Source organism: Eucalyptus grandis, chromosome 8 (assembly GCF_016545825.1).
Source record: "Eucalyptus grandis isolate ANBG69807.140 chromosome 8, ASM1654582v1, whole genome shotgun sequence".
NCBI lineage: Eukaryota > Viridiplantae > Streptophyta > Magnoliopsida > Myrtales > Myrtaceae > Eucalyptus > Eucalyptus grandis.
In genome coordinates, this window is record NC_052619.1 from 32,552,580 (window position 1) to 32,572,462 (window position 19,883).

At 37.5% G+C, this 19,883-nt stretch overlaps 1 protein-coding gene across 1 annotated transcript; it reads right to left on the reverse strand.

The window, feature by feature from the left end:
- Positions 1-14,925: 14,925 nt before the first annotated feature.
- LOC104416949 (L-type lectin-domain containing receptor kinase IX.1) lies at positions 14,926-16,884 on the reverse strand. Its single transcript, XM_010028281.2, has one exon. It carries the CDS (start codon positions 16,882-16,884, stop codon positions 14,926-14,928), a length of 1,959 nt encoding a protein of 652 aa, XP_010026583.2.
- Between the last annotated feature and the right edge of the window lie 2,999 nt (positions 16,885-19,883).

Here is a 19,883-nt window from a genome sequence, read left to right on the forward strand (position 1 = left end):
ACAAGCTTCCTATGTGGAACAACCAGCTACGCTACCATCTTGCGTGGTCAAGACTGGCCAAGTGCATCCAATGCTTGAACCATCCCCCTCTAACTCCACTTGTAAACAAACTAGCAATTGACCCAAATACTCACTTGACACAAAGAGGCCTCACTCCAGGTTCATCTCGTGATGATATGGTACTTGAGAAGGCATATTCTGGACGTGTAATCTACTGTTGGAATTGCAGGAACTCGAGAGGATATGTGCATGTGTACTCCTGCTGGATTATTGATGCGGTGATGATATGCTGCATCTATTTGTGTATCCCTTCTATATATGGCGGGAAGCAACTTATGCTTTAATGGTTACGTCGGTCTTCTCCATTCGTGCTCCGCATTACAATCTTTGTACTCGCCGTCACATAATTAGCAAGACCAGAGCCTTAGAATTAGCAGAATCGTCGATAAACAAACATGTTCGAATCAGCTGTCGTGCTTAGCAAAGTTTGGCGGAAAGTGGGAGAAATTTGAAAAGATGTTTTCTATAGTTCTGCTTTAATTGTTATGGCGGTCTTTTCGATTCTTTCATGCTTTACAATCTTGTACTCACCGTCACGGGACCAACGATACTTGAGCCTTAGAATTAGCAGAATCGTGGATAACCAACGTGTTCGAATCAGCTGGCGCGCGGAGCAACGATTGCCAGAAACTGAGAGAAAATTTGAAGGTGTTCCTACTGTTTCGGACGCATGCTTATTGTGCAGAAAACTAGCGAACTCTTCTGAGGATTAGAGGCATAAATAAGTGAAGTATGGAGCTCATTCGGTCAATATCTAAGTGCCCTCATGGCATTTCGGCCCCCAGCATTTTATAGGCATTATTGGATCACGGATATCAAATTTGAACCGACGTTCCCATTTTTTTTCCTCTTTCTATTATCGATGATCTAACAGGTAAAAAGTGCGCGTCGCGATTCTCCAAGGCACAATAGCCTGAGTAATCATAATGTTTGATCAATTTACATCTTTAATCTTAATCAACTCCACGGTGACAAGATCTCGTCCACGTTTGGCTGGCAAAAGGGATGGACGATTTTGAATTTGAATTTGAATTTGAATTAAGAGTAGGAGAGTCGACTAGTGAAATTATTAGAAAGACATTTTTGGTAATTCAATTAAGTGATCTCAAAGCTATCTCTTTCAATGTCCTCCTTATTTGTTGGAGCATCCTTGTTTGTATCAGTGAATTGTCAAGAAGCGATTCCATGCGAAATGGAAGCTGGTTTTGGGATATCTTTAGAATGCATCACGCAGTGGAGTCTCAATAAATAAAATCCTAATCACACACCGCATATTCTTGAGCTGATCATTAGACCATCCAACTCTGTGATGCCCAGAAGTATGGCGGCACTGAAAGAGGAGGTCAAGCACTGGCCATACCAAACTTGGGGCGCTTGCTGGGAAACGCAATTTGCAATTCATGATCCTTTTGTTGTCTGTGCAATTCAAAATGTGCAACTCTTATGAATTTAAATCTCTAAGTATCATCGGTTTTCAAGCGCTTAAGAATGAACATGATAACCTATGTTTGTTTGTGCTATATGCTTGAATTAAGGTGGTGCAACTTCAGTCAAGTTTCCTAGATTTATGTGACAGTAATTTTCTTGTCACGGGACTTCAAATGGATGGGGATCCTATTAGATACTAATTGCTCTACTGCCAACATGATAACTGGCTCATGATAAATTTCTCAGACTTATTTTAGTGTCGACATGCTACTTAACTCATACTTAGACTCAAAATGGAAACAAATGGAGTCAAGACGTACTGAAAATATGCAAAGTATGTCTCACGCCTTTGATGCGGCTCTCTATTGCACCTAATATTTTCGCAGCTAGAGGATCAATTGAGAGGAATTAAATAATTCATGATTTTCTTTTCACAATAATTCCTACTTTGGAAAAAAGTGGGCCTGCTAATATTTTCTTTTTATTTTATTAGTTCTATGGAACTACTCACTCAAAAGGCAAAACACAATACATAAAAAGGGGACATGTGCATTATAAGTTTTGAAAATGGTAGAAAGTGCAACTTAATTCTAAAATTTACAAAAAGTGTAATGATGTCAAATTGATGAAAAAACTCATTTCCTTAGTTCCATTCAGTTTGGTTAATGGAGAATGCCAACATAACTTCTTCTTTTTTATTGTTATTTTCTCTCACACGTGGCTAAAAGAAGAAGAACAAGGCTAGAAGAACATTGTTTCAGATCCAAATATGATTTTTTTGATCTAATTATTTTAAAATTAAATATGAAAAATAATTTATTTTATGAAAATCATATTAAAAACGGAGGAAGGAAGTCCAAATGGCAAGGGCTCAGACCTCCCTCCGTCGCCCCACCCTCATCGGGCTAGCAATGGTGGGGGTTGGCCTGATGAGTCGTCATTGACGAGGGTTAGCGGTACATGGTAGAAGCCCAGCGACCCCATCAGCCCTCCCCCACCCACCGCAGTCTTTCCGGGAGGGCTCCACCCACCTCACATAGTTTCCCTTTTATTTTAATAAAAATTTTACCTTATTTTTTATGTTAATTTAAGTAAAATTATATAAAAATCATATTTATACTAAAGGGACGTTGATTTAATCTTCTACTTCATGAGCTAGCCACGTCAACATCGTTTAAGAGAGGGAAGATATTTGAAAAAGAGAGCTACAATCAGCATTTTTCATTAGTTAAGTTGGACGGAATTAATAGAGGGTCGATTGTATAAATTTAACAAATTCTAGGGCTTCGCTATATTTTTTTTATAAACTTTACCATTTAATTGCACTTTTGTCACAAATTTTAGGGTTTCGACACCTATAAAAAAAATAAAAAGAACCCTTCTTTTTGTTCGTCGTTGTTACCTTTAAGTGAGAGAGGGGGGAGGACGTGACTTTTTACATCGTTCTACTCCAATGGCAAGGTCGCCTTCTCAACTGCCATGCTCCGTGCCTCCAAATTCTGACGGAGAAGAGGTCGTCTCTCCTATCTTTCTGGGTCTCATGTTCGTTTTGCCGTCTTTCTAATTCTCGATTTCTTAGTATTTTCTTTAGGGTTTCGAGATTTTTTATTTTTATTGAGATTAAGAAGATGTCTGCCTATCACAATCTTGCATTAGTATCATATCTTCTTCACTCAGCTTTGCCTAAAGTAATTTGGGGAAAAGAAATGCAACATCTACATCACATTCTCGCATTTAAGGCCATATCTTTATTAACACCATCTTAAAATATCCTGTGCCAGCCTAGGTTTGGCAACCCGATTGTGTGTGCCACGTATAGTGCTAAAACATTAAAACATGCACAACAATTTATAATCACAAAAAAATTTATTTTAATGAAATTAAAATTGATCCTTAAGCTACTAACCTACACAATATATATATATATATATATATATATATATATATATATATATAATTCAAGTTAGCGAAGCATTTAAACAAGATAAAAAGGCCAAAGTCTATAAAAAATCGTCCCAAGTGAAGTCTATCGCTACCTCCTTTTCAACACCCCTACATGCATGTGTGGAGGCTAATGGCTCGCTAAGCGTTATGCTTAGCCCGGGCTCTCCCAAGCCCACTAATTTACGACTTATAGCTTGAGTTTTTTGACTTGCAAGTCAATTTAAATTAGGAGTCACCATTAATTGATTTGGGATGAGCCGATTAAAAATCCAAGTAAAATATTGGAAGAAATATTTGATTGTTCTTGGTTTACCTTGTTCTGCAAAAATCGTATCCTTATATGTGACCTTTTGTTAAGGGTGATATGAGGTAGTAAACTTTGGCAACTAGAGAAACTAAGATCGATGACTTGATTATACTGGTTAATCAACTAATGCCATTTTTGTCCAGCATCTAATGATCTTAAATGAGTTATTTGGATTTCCATCCTTCATGAAAGTTGTAGTTTTGCATTACAACTAATTAGGTATAATTTGCCAAATGATCATCATTTTACTAAAGGAATCTTTGTGAAAGAAAGGTACTGCGCTTTTGAGATTCATAGCACTCAACCAGCAATGCCCAACAATCGTAGCATACACATTGAGATTTTTGGGACATGTCATCTTTCAATGTTAATGAATCTATGTGGAGATTTAGGAGCTCCTATGGTTAGGTACTCCTAAATTTGACATTTTCCTCTCCCTATCATTTAAGGGAGTGCCAAGGAGGACGTTTTTTTTTATTAAGGATTCTAAGGTCGGGTCCAGATTTTTTAGACAACTAATCTCCAGCCTTCTTCCTTAAGTTTCTTTCTTTCTCTCTTTCTCTCAATTTCTAGCATACCCGAACATCTTCATTTAGCCAACACCCTTCTCCTCGATAGAAATAGAATTGCATGAAAATGACCATCCATCCCCTCCTTAAGTTTCTCTTTTTCGTCTCTTTCTCTTCCATCCAGCCAACAATATATGAATCTGTCGGGTTCACCCCTGCCTTCTTATCCACATCCGATCTCCTTTTTAAAGTGTATTATCTGTTTCTCACCTATCATTGTCACACGAGATACCCGTCCATGGTCAATCTCACATCTTTTTGGGACATGTACCGTGAGGGAGCTCCTATGGTCAAGCATTTTGCTTCTGTGCCACCATCCCTACACCATTCGGATTTTCCGCATCTTGATTGTTCATAAGTAGATTTCCTAAATGTTGGCTAGGCCGTTGCATTACATAATTCAAATTTAAGTTCGGTTCTAGAGTTGTTAGAGCTATCCTAGGTAGAGGAGTTCATGTGATTAATTTGTATGGTTTGTTCATGATACACTTGGACTATAAGGCTGGGGATAAGCAAGGAGTGAGTATGTGATCGTCGAGGTTGTTTGGGTTGGCGTGATTCATGGAAATAATTTGTTTAGGCTTAGGTTATTGGTGGGTTCCGAAAATCATCGTGATTGTTGCTTGTGGACCGTTTACTATAGTTAATTAGGCTTAATCTTCATATTGGTTGCTATGGTTGATTGTATAAATGTTATGTGATGTGGTTTATTGCATGTCATAACTATTGTGCTTGAATCGTCCATTTATGCTACTATTAGATTTGATCTTCAGGATTATGATTGCAATATGGATGTGGTACTACATATAGAAGCCCATAGGTCATGGTTGATGCTTGAATTCACATCGAGCCTCCAAAGCTAGAACGGGGTTGGTTCTTCGACGTGCATGGAACGTGCTATGCCGAGTCACTCTCTTGATTTGGCGATATTGAGGCGTATCATCTAATCCCAATTTGACCTAGGCCGTGCTCAAACATAACAGGTCAAGCCATGATTCTTGTTTCGTGCTTGATATATTTTAATGACACATTTCCAATAGGTCATGAGTTGCACATTACTTGGCAAACACTTAGTGCATTCATACTTTACACTACTATGAAAGATAAAACCGGTTTTATGCTTGATTCATATGGTCACACAAGGGATTTCATCGCCAAAGGTTTCAAGGGACGATGCTGCCACTGAGAGACATCGAAGGATAATGCTTGGAGGTCTCCGGATGTCATTTGCTGGACTATTATATCAAAACAATGCCTAAAAGGATGGCTGATGGGAGTTCGGATGCTATGCTCAATGAGGTGAGACAATGTCCCAAAGGTTTTCGAAAGAACCAAAGGGTTTCAACTATGTGTGATTAATAATTAGACTCTAAATAGTATAATATTATGAGGTATCATTTGATTCTCAAAGCATTAAATGTGTGTGACACATTTGCATATTATATGCATACTTTAAAAGTTGATATATGACTCGTGCATGTTTGCTATGACCTTATATGCAATGTGTGGGATACGTGCGTAATTTCATTGTCATTTTTAGTGACTTGGAAAGAACTTGCATGCTATAATTGTCATTACTTGTGACGTGAGAGGCATGTGAATGTTCTGAAGGCTGTTAATTGAGTCTCAAAAGCTATTATTTTTTATTTTAATATTCAACATGTGGGAATTTTATTGGCTATTAATTGCACTATTTGTAGTATGTGCGGATTTATATGCCTTTAATTAGGTCTCGAGGGACTTATGTATGAGGTTGAAGTCATTAATTGATATGTTTAGAAATTTTATAAATAAGGACTATTTCATAGTTTTGATAGGATAGATGTCCAGGTAGAGGATGGGCTCTCTTATGTATATAATTAAGGCAAAGCATAGACTTTGCTATTAATATTCCATCAATATGTTTGGGTAGGGTAATCATAAGGTTCCAATGCAAGGCATCTGCCTATACGAGATTTAAATTATTTACTTATTGAGTTTTCAATTCATTTGTTGTTATTTAACTTTTTCACGTCTAGAGGTATGGGTCTTCCGCCTTCATGTTTTGGTCTCCCTATACATATGAAAGTCCTGGGTTTTGACTTTGAGGACACTACGACCGACATCCTTTTCGACCGCCACACTTCAACAGTGTGGGTGGACGAGGGTGTGGGGTACCCAGTTCCCCATCTTTTTGTGGCTTGGTTTGCTTGGGTCAACGAGGACTTCTATGGTCCTCTATGCGGGTTTGACGGTCCACCCTAGTGACGTTGATGGATCGATGTTTCCCCCTCTTGATGATATTGTGGATAACCCAGTGTCCGACATCGGCTATGACCTAGAGCTCAAGTCCTAGCCATGAGGACACCGGCTTTTGATGGGAACCATTTTTGGTAGCCATCTTGTAGAAGGAGTTAGGATGAACCCCCTTTATATCTTTTTATGTGGGGATGACAAATCAGAATGGCCATAAAGATAAGGGTTTGTAAATGAAATGTTCCGATAATATAAATGAAGCATCTAAATTATGTAGTATGTATATGTGCTTTCCTTATTATCCGTTGGTGTTGTTACTTGGGTGATTGAGATTGCATGCTTTTGCATGTGCTTAATGGAAAGATAAAATCAATGGGATGGCGATGCATCCTGGGATGTCATAAATTAATCCCAACGTAACAGATGTCCCATTCCCGTGACAAGGGCAAGGTACAAGGTGCGACAATGATAATGAAGATAAAGAAGTAGTTCTCTTTAGAAGGAATAACAGGTCTCATACCTATGATCCAAACGCTAGAAATCATGTGTGAAGTACTCAATTGTTAAACATGTTGATTTCACTAGAAATATCAAGGAATATGTTTGAACAAAGTGTGCACAAGAGAATGTCCATGAATGGGATTAAACATTGAGTAAGAGCACTGGCTTACTCCAGTCAGGTGATTCCATGAGTAATATAGTTATGGCATTGTATTTGACAACAAAAGAGTGATCTATATGTGATTGGTCAATCACTTCTTCAACACCATCAAAGTTGTGCTAGACATCAAGTCATCAATTGAAGCAATTAGTGAAGAAACCAGTAGAGGGTAATGTGTTTGGAAATCAATCCAAATGGGTCGAGTACAAGGTGATGAGTACGTTTTTTTTTTTTTTTATACCCAGAGAACCCTGTCAGTCGTTCGTAGCCTTACAGCCGTACATAGCCACAAGGTGATGAGTACGTTGATGAGCTTATACAAGGAAAAATTTGTACAAATTTGTGACTATGTAGGAGAATGTAGCAAAACTCAGGATGTCGAGTTTATATAAAGGATATTGAAAGGCCACCGCCAAATTCTAGGGCTAAGTTTGACAAGACATATTTTCGCTTAGATGCATGCAAAAAGGGTTTCTTAGCTGGCTATAAAAAGATGATAGGGTTAGATGGATGCTTCTCAAAGGATTTATGCAAATGAGAGGTATTGGCGGCTATTGTAAATGGGCGATCAGAATCAATTTGGGATTCTACCTTTATCACTCAACGGCTACCAAATTTTCTAGATACAGATCTGTCCAATTGATAGATTGGAAAAAAATCCTCAAGATACTATCCAATGGCTAGTTTTGGAAGTGGAAGAGTATTTAAGGAGATGAAGGACCGATGAGCAAGTAAGAGACGAAGCGTAGAATTTATAATTCCAAAGTTTGAGCGACCTTCAATCATACACTTGTCTTTTGTGAGCTTAAACGTTTGTGATTGTGAGAGAAATACCAAAACAATGACTTAGTGAGATAGTGTGATCTACTACCAAGTGTTTGCACTCAAAGTTGTAATCTCTTATTGATTGCATAGTGGAATTTAGCCAAGAAGGTTGTTAGCGTGGGAGAGTGGACGTAGACTTGACTTAAGCCGAACTACTATAAACCTTGTGTTCTTATTCTCTTCCCTAAATCTCTTTATTTTGTTCGTAGTTCTATTTAACTGCTAAAGTCTGATCTCGCTCAAAGCCTGCTGCTCTTCAGACTCAATTTCAAAAGTCTGTTGTTATTCAAACTCAAGTTAAAAGTAAAGGTTTTTACTGCATTTTACAGAATCTGTTTTTACACCTATTCACCCCCCTCTAAGTGTTCATATTAGCACTTTCAATTGGTATCAGAGCCAAGTACTCGGTTTATATAAATGTTTTTACTTTTGAACTAAAGATTTTCTATGGCTAGTATCTTGGCACCAAGACTTATGGAGGGGCAAAGCAACAGCAGGCCACCATATTTTGATGGAAAGGAATACAACATGTGGAAGAACAAAATGAAAGCAATCTTAAGATCCAGAGATCCCTTGCAATGGGATGTTGTGGAAAAAGAAATCAATCCCACGTTACATCTACATCAAATAAGAATGGCAAAGACAAAGAAACCAAACCCCCTGCTCCTATGTCTCGGATGAAGATGTCCAAAAAAGAAGCTCTTGATGCAAAAGCAATTTATTGTTTATATTGTGCTTTGTCTCCTGATGAATATAACAGAATATTTTCATGTGAAATAGCAAAAGAAGTTTGGGATATACTTCATATTACATATTAAGGGACTGATCGTGTAAAAGAGATAAAAGTAAACTTCCTACTCGGCAAATATAAATCCTTCAAGATGAAACAATGAGAGTCGATTGGAGATATGTTCAGCCGTTTTACAGAAATTATAAATGGTTTAGTATATCAAGGTCATCCAATTTCTACCCAAAGAAGGTCAACAAACTCTTGCAAGGTCTCTCAAAATATTGGAACCATGTCAAGACCTCAATACGGGAGACTCAAAGGATTATGCCACTCTTCATTGATGAATTGATTAGCACTCTTCAATACTACGAAGTGGAACAAATCGTTGATGAAGATCCCGAAGGTAAGAAGTCCATCGCTTTAATATCTAACGCTGATTTTCAAGATACAAACTCAGAAAATGACATAGACGACGAAGAACTTACTTTTATGGTCAAGAAATTCAAGAAACTGAGTAGAAAAGGAAGGAAATTCGATGGAAGAAGATAATACAAGCAAAATGACCAGAAAAAAATAATGAAAGAAGATGATGAGCAAGGAAATATATACTTGATGGCACATTCAAAATCTGAGCCTGACTTACACATAGACTCAGAATCAAAGTCTGACTCAGACACAGACTCAGAATCCGATAAGGAAATCGAGGTAAGTCATTCAAAAATTCCTATCAAAGTTCTTAAGTATATAAATGAGCTCTACTTAAATCTCAAATTTTCTCTTAAAAGGATCTTCAAACTAAAAAATGATAATTTATGGCTTAGGCAACAAGATCTTTCTCAAAAGAAAATTTTGAAATTTTGCAAAAAGGTTTTCTACAAACAAAAGAAACTCGAGATTTACTTGTCAAAGAAAATGATTCTTTAAAAAAAAGAATTTTCAAATATTTCGACAAGATTTTCAAATGGTTCAAAAACATTAGAGCATATCCTTTCAATGCAAGTACCTTACTATAATAAGTCGGAACTTGATTTCAAAAAGGAAAGTGATTCTCTAATTGATTTTCCTAAAGTTAAGGAGAGACTTAAACAAAGACCTCCTAGACTTGCATACAAGAAGAAATTTCAAAAGATCTTTACAAAACCTGTTGGTCGAAATGCCCTCAAGTGTTCAAATTGTGGAGATTTGGAACACTTTGAAAAAGAATGTCCTAAAATCTAGAGACCTATTAAGAAAGATTGGGTAAAAACAACATATTCTACTAACTCTTATGGACCCAAGAAAAAATGGGTACCAAAGAAAAGATGAGTTATTTTTGCAGGAAATAAAGGAAAAGAAGAAAGAGAATTCGGTAAGGAAGGTATATTTGAATTGAGTACATAATTCAAAAATTCTCATTATACTTATACTCTCTTTGTGCCTTAATTGATTCAGACTTTATTATGACCGTATTCAATGATTTGTTTTATTGAAGAAAGAATCGTGTGATTTGTTTTTGTGATTCGAGATTTGATATAATACATGTGATTATTTTTTTTTTTTTTGGTTTGATTTTATACTCTCAGATTTTATCATATTTTGCCAAGTAAAAATCTGTTTTACGTAATATTAATTTATTATGCAAGATATTCTTAGATACTCAAGGATTTTATTCTCTCTGTTTTTATCGTACTATGACTAAGTGAGAATTTATTTTTCAAAATATAATTGTGCATAATATTCTTTCTTTGAATACTTTGTTATGATGAATTAAGAAAGAATATTTGTTTATCTATGGATTTTCTATTTTACTCTAACGAAATGGAAGGATCCAAATTGATGGATACCAAAAAGGAAATGAGTTGATTGCAGGAAATTCAATAAGACAAGAATGATTGCAAATCTACGCAAATTTGGTGCAATCAGAAAAATATCTCCTACGAAGATTGGTAATGATTTTATTTTCATTGGTATATTTCAAACATATATCATGGGTAAGAGAATATTTTTTATTATCCCGCCTTACAAATTTCTACGTGCATTTATCATAATTTTGGATGGTTTTTTATTATATTGTGAATATCTTTTGTCATAAATATAAGGCATTGCAAGTTTTTACTTGATTTGGCACGTGATAGAAATATCAACTTTCTTTTTGCGAAATGATTCAATAATATATTTTTGAGATTTATACTCAAGGAAATCCCTTTGATCTCGAAAGATATTATTGCATATTTATGGATATTCTTGCTATATTCATAAAAGATATCTTATATCTAGCAAGTTTGATTTGTAAATCAAAGGAAGATATTACGTGACTTTTTTGCAAATATTATTATCTATTATACAAGAATTCATAGGTGGAAAAAGAATCTTCCATATGGATTTTGGAAAGCTCGATTTGAAAATTATGGAGATTCTATACTATCTTCTGGATGTTAAAAAATTCCCTTCCTTGTGCAAAGTTTTTGCAAATTGTTAAGGAAATCCCTAATGCGTTGTAAGAAAGGTTGAGTAGTTCTGAATTTTAATTTTATATATGCTATTCAATTTATTTATTTGAAGAAAGGACATTATATATTATGTGGATATTATTACAGCTTATTTGTGTAAAAAGTTCGTTAAGTTGATGTAGGTTGAATTCGAGAAGAGCTTGATTGAAGAAAATAAATTTTTGCCTCGAATTTCAAAATGTAAATGATCGTTGCGGATGTTGTCGCTACAAAGGAAATATTGGAAAAATATTATGTTCAACGTGCACAAGCAACAATTGTTTCTATTCACAAATATTGTTATGATCAAAGGGAGAGAACGTGAATCTAAGAGAAATGAAAGAATTGTGATAATCTCCAAAAGGCAACAAATTGAGGGGGAGCTTTGATCAATTATGGAAAAATCTTTTTGGATTGATCGTGATCTTGTTATGGAATGAAGGAAAATGTAAATGTGTCAGAATTTAAGTTCTACAAAATCCGGTTAGTGCATTTTTTATTTATTACCTTTTGTCATTAACAAATCTTTTATTGATATTATCATTTTATTATGACAAAAAGGGTAAGCAAATTTTATGATGCATCCGTGATTTTTATTGGATATTTGATGATATATATGATCGAAGTGAGCTATATTGCATATTTTTAATATTCGACTTACTTTATAAATGCTGATTTTTTTTTTTTTTTAAATTGTGCAAGATATATTTGTTATCATTTTATATTCTCTATGTAATACTATTTCTATTGTTATCGCTTTTTGATTATGACAAAAAGGGGGAGAGAATATAAATATGCATATGTGTTGATATTTATTGAGCTCATATATAATTATATGCTCAATCTATTTGTTATCTTGAATTACATGATTCTTTAAGATTGTCTTGATTTATTATTATCTTTAAAAGCATGATTACACATCTGCATATTCAGAGATTGTTTTATCATCATCAAAAATGGGGAAATTGTTAGAAAAACTCTTTATGATGTTTTAAAGATGACAAAATAAATCAAAGGTTACTAACGTGTTTAATGGTTAAGTAATAGACAATACAGATAATAGAACATGTAAATGATATTGTCAAAGTCTGAAGACGGCCAGAAGACTAAACGTAGCACATGTCCAATGTATATTCTGAATATTTCCAGACTTCCGTGTCAAAGTCTGAAGACTGTCAGACTTTAGTGTCAAAGTCTGTTCTACATCAGAAGTCGGTCCACTCTGACAAATTCCAAACTTAACGTGAATGAAGAACTAGAAGACAGATTCTATGCTGAAGTTGAACTTATTCAGACCATGTTCAGACCTTAAAGCTAAATCTGTTCAAAAGCAGAATATGTTTAGACCCAGATTGTAAAGTCTATTGCACTCAGACTTTACATTCAGATTCGACAGAACGTAACACAAGCCCTAATCATATAACAGCTAGTGATCTGGTTTGGATTCTACATTAATATTGATTTGATTGACCCAATCTAATTGATTGGCAATTGAATCTTGAAGACAATAACTTTCTATACGAAGAAGCTCTACTTATGGAAATCAAGATTCTGTTTGTATGAGCGATCAAAATCAATTTAGGATTCTACCTTTGTCACTCAACGGCTACCAAATCTTCTAGATACAAATTTATCTAATGGGTAGATTGGAAGACGATCCTCAAGATACTGTCCAACGGCTAGTTTTGGAAGTAGAGGAGTATTTAAGGAGATGAAGGACCGATGAGCAAGTAAGAGACAAAGCGTAGAATTTATAATTCAAAAGTCTGAGCGACATTCAATCATACACTTGTCTCTTGTGAGCTTAAACATTTGTGATCATGAGAAAAATACCAAAAGAGTAACTTAGTGAGATAGTGTAATCTACTACTAAGTGTTTGCACTCAAAGTTGTAATCTCTTGTTGATTGCATAGTGGAATTCAGCCAAGAAGGCTGTTAGCATGGGAGAGTAGACGTAGGCTTGATCTAAGTTAAACCATTATAAACCTTGTGTTCTTATTCTCTTTCCTGAATCTCTTTATTTTGTTCGTAATTCTAATTAACTGCTAAAGTCTGATCTCGCTCAAAGCCTGTTGCTCTTCAAATTCATTTCAAAAGTCTCGTTGTTATTCAGACTTAGATTAGAAGGGATGGATACACCAGAAACTTCTTACATAAAGTTTAAGTCTCAGTTGCAGATGGGAGGTATAGGTTGCCATTGGAAGATATGGAAAGAAAGAGAGAAAGCTATTGCAGAATGTTTAATTGGCTGCAAAATGGGAGGTATTGTCACAATCGTTCTCTCTTAGTCATACTCTCTCACATGAGCGTGCGGCGTAACACAACTTCGCTTGAGCTATATAGCGCATTTAACTTCCTTTTCTTTTATGTGGACGTGCAATTTGTTTATCCGATCTAGTAATGAAATGTTGTGAGAAAGCATTCACACCTTCGCAAAACTCATGCACAGGAAATGGCAGTCAGTGAAGTGAAACCCAGTTGGGCACAAACGCAAAATTAGCCCAACTCATCCTTAAAAGATATTAATAATGCTAAAATATTGTGAGAACGCAATTTTTTTTTTTTTAAATCTTTTTTTATGTGGCCATTAGCCCAACTCATCCTTAAAAAGTATTAATAATATCATGTCAACTGCCTGGTCATATTTTTTACGGTGCTCGTTGACGGGTTTAACAGAGGGTAGATATTTCTCATGGGTGCAAGCTTGACAAAGGGATTTGTAAATCCACTGTGCGAACAGTGGAGGGTGCGAAAGCTCTGGAACTGTTACGGGGCATCGGCAGAATGAAAGGGTTGATTCTGCTGTGCGGCAGCAACAAAAGAACTAGTCTTGCAGAAAGCTGAACTGCACGAGAAACAAGTTCTGCCCGAAAGCAATTTGTAATATTTGTTAATACTAGTGGATAAGGCTTGATCGGATCAGTAGAGACGAAAGATTGGAGTAGGCAAAAGAAGAACCGAATCACAATAATCTCTCTCACGATATTTGCTATCCCTCTTTCTATTGTCATTGCTTTCATCACATAGTTTTGAAGAAGATCCAAAGTTTAAAGTTTACAAAAGTTTTAAATCTGCACTTGCACTAAAGGAGTTTGTAAATAATTTGATTACGTTTCAACCAATTCATTGACCTATTGGTTGTTATATATGATGTAACATGGGTAGTCTTTCTTTCCTACTCTAGTCTTTAATTATGGCCTGACCACTTTCCTAGGCATTTTTTGAAAGGTCAATTCTTTCATTATCAAGAACCACATGCCAAATTAGCCGTCATTTGGCTGACAAGCCGAGAGATTAATTTAATACAGCAAGAGCTCATTACATCACCATAGTTTTCTCAGCATTATCACCTGAATTCTGAATTTAAGTACAAAACAACAATTTCATTCATAGTTCAAAAAAGGAAGCTGCATTAATTTTCTTAATTATGAAATGCAATGACGGTTTCCCACGGAGGAAGGGACGCTTCTACGCAGTCGCCGCCAGTTTTGGCATCAATTCCACATCTTTCAAAATGAACCAAACATCTGGAATTCAGAACAAAAATTCACTTGAGTTATCAAACAAGAATTTACATAGATTCAAAACTTGGAAAAAAAAAACCACCAACACAAATTTCACTGTTGCGTTGCTTAAACAATCAAGAACACATGCTACATAATCTCGTTCCCTCCTTTCCGTAGTAAATCACCCCAGCTCAACGACCCTCTTCGATGCTATTAGTGATGAAAGGCTCGCCGGAACAAACGGACGGTGGCAACGGCGTGTTGTACACTGCGACCGGCAACTTATTAGGAAGAACCGGGACCGCAGCCTCGAAATTGAGGACTTGAAGCGCCTGCCTTACGGTGGGCCTCAGGCTCCGGTCGGGATGAGCACACCACAAGCCCACAACCAACAAGCGCTCCACTTGATTTTGGTCGAAATCCACTTGGAGCTTATCATCCATGGCCTCAATAACCTGACCTCTCCCGTAAAGGTCCCACACCCACCCCACCAAACTCACATGCGAGGATTGCTCCATCGGATCAACGGCTCTCCGTCCCGTAGCAATCTCGATGGCGACCACCCCGAAGCTGTACACATCAGACTCCTTGCTTGCCCGCCCAGTGCTCACGTACTCCGGAGCCAAGTACCCGAACGTGCCGGCCAGCCCGGTAGTCTGTGGCCCGAGCTCGTGGTCCATGAGGCGGGCCAGCCCAAAGTCTCCGAGCTTGACGTTGAACCCCGAGTCTAGCATCACGTTGCTCGACTTGATGTCCCGGTGCACCACGCACTGCTCCCACTCCTCATGGAGATAGAGGAGCGCGGAGGCGAGCCCAACCGAAATCTTGAGCCGGGCAGCCCAACCTAGAATGCGCTTCTTGCCGAAGAGGTGCCTATCGAGGCTACCGTTCGGCATGAACTCATAGACGAGGATGAACTCGTTCGCCTCGTGGCACCAACCTATAAGCTGCACCAAATTTCTGTGCCTCAAGCTGCTGATCACCTTCACCTCTGTGATGAATTCCTTCTTCCCTTGTTCTGAACCTCTCGATATCCGCTTCACCGCGACTGCCGCATCCAGCCCAACCGGATATCCCTTGTAGACCGCCCCGAACCCGCCCTGGCCCAGCTTCCTCTCCTCGTCAAAGTTGTTGGTAGCAGAAACGAGGTCCGCATAAGTAAATCTCCGTGGCCCTGCGCCTCTCTCAAGCTCCCCATTTATGGACATCAAGTTTGCCGTCTCCGATCCCTCGCTCCTCCTCTTCCTCTTCCTGAGGATTGCTGATATCACCACGATGCCGCAGAGTAGGACCCCAAGCAGAACTGCTAGGCCCACAACCAACTTGGTCCTTTTTGCATTTCCTTGCTGTTCCTCGACTTCGAGATTTGAACTGAAGGACCAAGATTCAAGTTGGTGACGTTCTACGTAATAGCTAGTCGCAGCTGAGAAACCGATCATCACCTCCTCGGGCAAGACAGTGGTGAGATCAATCTGATACGAAATACTTGTGGTCTCATGTGGGTTTGGCGTGGTCTGGTAGATCCAAGAAACGCTCAAGTTCTTGGTCTCGGAGTTGTACACAACCCATGTGTCAGCGGTGTCGGCACTGTGGAAGCTGGCGTTCCAAGCGGCGGTCACGACCGAGGCGATCGAGTTTATGTTGATCCCAACGTGCTCATATGGAGGATCCCAATCGGAATTGACGTAGGGGTCAAACTCAACCGCGACAATTCGGTTCAAAGACGAGTCACGGTATGTGGTGTTGAACAGGCCTAAGAAGCCACCGTCCGAATTGACTGGGATTTGGAACCCGACCGGGGCAAGGAAGAAGGCCAAGCCCGCCCCATAATGCGACCGGTTCTGCGTGTCGATGGTGAAGGAGAAGCGAGTGGAGAAGTCGGTGAGTCTCCTGGTGGCGGAGTCCCAGAGCCGCAGCTTCTCTGCGTAAAATGCCCGGCCAACATGGCAGTAGTAAGTGGCACTAGTGAAGTCGACGGTCCTGGTCCCGACATCCAGCCTCGCGTCACCTTCATAGACCATATCTGTGGCCTTGCCGTCGAACCGAGAAATGTTGAAGGAAAGAGAATAGCCTGATCGAAGCGGCACGAAGAAGGACAAGAAGAGAAGCAAATGGCGCAACAAGAGCTTCGATTCCGAGTAGATGGCCATGGAGAGAGAGAGAGAACGTGAAAATTGAATTTTGAGACATCGAGTGACGATTATTTTATGTTGTCCATGGTCTCAACAGAGTCAAGACCATAACGTAAAGAACACGCCGATCTTTCCAGACCGATCATCATCCCCAAGATAAACGGCGAAAATAACGACATTATAGGATTAAATACGATGTAGTCAACGAGGGCAGAGCTCGATTTGTCCAAACCTAAGACGAGCTTAAACGGGGAGCTCGGATCTTTCCTCGTCCGAAACAAATTTAATTCAAAAGGGTCAACTGTTCAAGTGACGTGGGGGATTGGGGAGACTTCAATAGAAAACTTGTTCACATGATATGATCGGCTCTAAAATTCCAGATGCAACTTTGAGGATATATGTGATGTTATAATATGTCTTGAGTCTGAATTCATGAACGAAACAAATTCGAAATAAATTATTATTATTTCTTGATGCCAAAATTTTTGCTGTGGAAATTTAGATCTCGTTTAAGCTCTGTTGGATAAGGATCACAAATAAAACAAGAATAGGAAAGATTGGGTGAGAGAAAGAATAAAAGAAAAAGATTTAGATGTTTTTTTTTCCTAATTTTCGTTGAAGTTACGTTTAAGAAAAGGAAAGTGCAAGAGTTGGACTCGTTGACCGGTTGACCGGTCTTGCATGGTTTCCTTTCAAATTAGTTGGTCATCGCGCACTGTCCTTTTTCTGGGGTATATACATGTAAATATTGGACAGCTAGATTTCTGAAGCCTTGAGAAAACGTCTTTTTTTCGTGAGATCTTGGAGCACCGCCTTTTACGCGAGCGCTTGGAAAGGAAGCCGTGTTTGATGCGAGAAAAGACTTGAAGCGCCCAAACAAGTGCTTGGGTAGTGTGGGCTATTTCCGTTGATTTTGTTTTGTTTTGTTTTGTTTTTTTAATGCAATTACATATAAGAAAAATTAGTGTTAGTAGCTATCGAATATTGTGGTAAGATATGCGTGTAATTTATTTGTGAGATTGTGAGATTATTTCATCAGGAATTTTGAGGCTAAATACTACTGCATTATTGAATATGATTAGGGCTTAGGTGAGTGACTCAAGTGCGTAATCTTCTTATATCCCTTGATCTATAGTGAAATTGTTCGTTACTCTCCCATGAACATAAGTTGCTACGATCAAATCACGTAAATTTGTGTCCGATTTATTTTCTTATTTTGTTTATTTTATTATTTGATCACTCACTTTATGCAGAAAATGATTGCATCAAGTCTTCAAGTTTTCAATGAAAGCTAATGTCATCATACAAATTAATAGCGAAATTGGCCACTTGAGGTCACACTTATTCCAATCTAGGTCACTAAACTAGAATTTGTTTCGGGTTGATGTATTGACTTCACGAAATATGTCGAAGTTGGGCATCTGATACTGAAGTCCGATGTTCAGCGTAACCTAACTGAATGGAGAACGTAACAGTCCAGACCCCAAATCGAATGAGAGAAATCTTCTGACATAATTCATAAGAGCAACTGCTCTTTATGTCCATCCCCTTGAGTACTCTTTTGGGAAAGTGCAAAATGCCTTTCTTTCTTGTTTCTTGTAAGGACTTTCGTGCCTTCGTCTTCACGCGACATACTGTTGGCTGGGTCCAAAAGTCCGCCTTTTTTCGGGGGCCAGCTAACATAAAATAAAAGGGAAAAAAGAAGTCAAAAAGCAAAGAGGAAAAGAGGTAAGCCTTCTTTTCCCCAATGAAGTCAAAGCCCATTTTTACACGATGAAATTTCCTTCTCGAAACTCGTTTTGCCAGTTGAAATCCATGTAAAGACTTTTCTCGCTTTCCCTAGGGAGTGGAATTCCATCTTTACACAGTAAAACTTCATTTTCTCCTCCGAGTCAAAATCCATTTTTATACGGTGAGACTTTTTCCTTTCCCAATGAGTCGAAACCCATTTTTACAATATGAGACCATCTCTTTAATTCCTTAGTTTCATTTAATTAATTTCTTTCATTCCATTCCATGAAAGAGGAGAAGACAGAGTGTGTGGATAAGCAAGCAATACTGAGGTTCCATGGTAAGCATTCAAGGCAAGTTTCTAATCAGATTTTTTTTTTTTTCCTTTTAATTTTTATTCTCTAGTAGAGCCAACTAAAAATTACAGATATCATTTAGTCTTTGAGTGAAACTTCTCCGAACTCTCTTTCAAAAAGTGGTAGCTATTAACACTCAATTTTTAATCAACGCGTCGCAAAAAGTAAAATCTCAAGGTTAGGATTGCCGATTGCAACATAATTCATCTCTTGAGCAAAAAAAGTGTCACTTTCCATTTATTTTTCATTGGTCTTTCATTTGTAGATGATTGTCTAACCATTTTCGATAAAACCCAAAAAGTCAATTAACTTTGTTTAATTTAGGGTTGACTTTTGGTCAATCCTTTGACCAGAAATCAACCTTAAATCACAATTTGGCTTTTTGCATAGAAAGTTTCAAATTGGTCCTAATTTCACTTTGGCCACAATAATTTTTAAAAAATTCAAAATTTTGATCGTAAAATCAACCTTTTAATGATAAGTCACTAAGGGGTTAATTGACCAAAAAAAACTAAAAAATGTAAAAACTCAGAAATCATATCGTTTTAGCTTTAATTTGACTAAAGCATAAAAAAATTTCACGAAAATCAATTAAGAGTCTCATTTTCCAAATTTTTCGGATTTAGGTTCAAAATCGACCAAAAATAAAATTACGTTCTTTTTAGTACCATTTTCACTTAACTTTTTTTTTTTACAACATTGATCTAGAGGCAATTTGAAGATCACTCGTGCAACTATTTTGGTGATTTGGCATATCTAGAAGAAAATTGCTGTCTTCAACCCTAATTAGTGGTCCTGATTGGCTCTTTGATTTAAAAGCTATCACCTTGAATCGACTCATTTTCTCAAACTAAATCCGAATCCAAAATCAATTTTGACAAATTCACTTGCGAAATTTCTAATTTGATGGATTTAGCTTACTTGAACTTT

Coding starts and splice junctions, on each gene's coding strand:
- LOC104416949 (XM_010028281.2), bottom strand. CDS start 16,884: ATGGCCATCTACTCGGAATCGAAGCTCTTGTTGCGCCATTTGCTTCTC.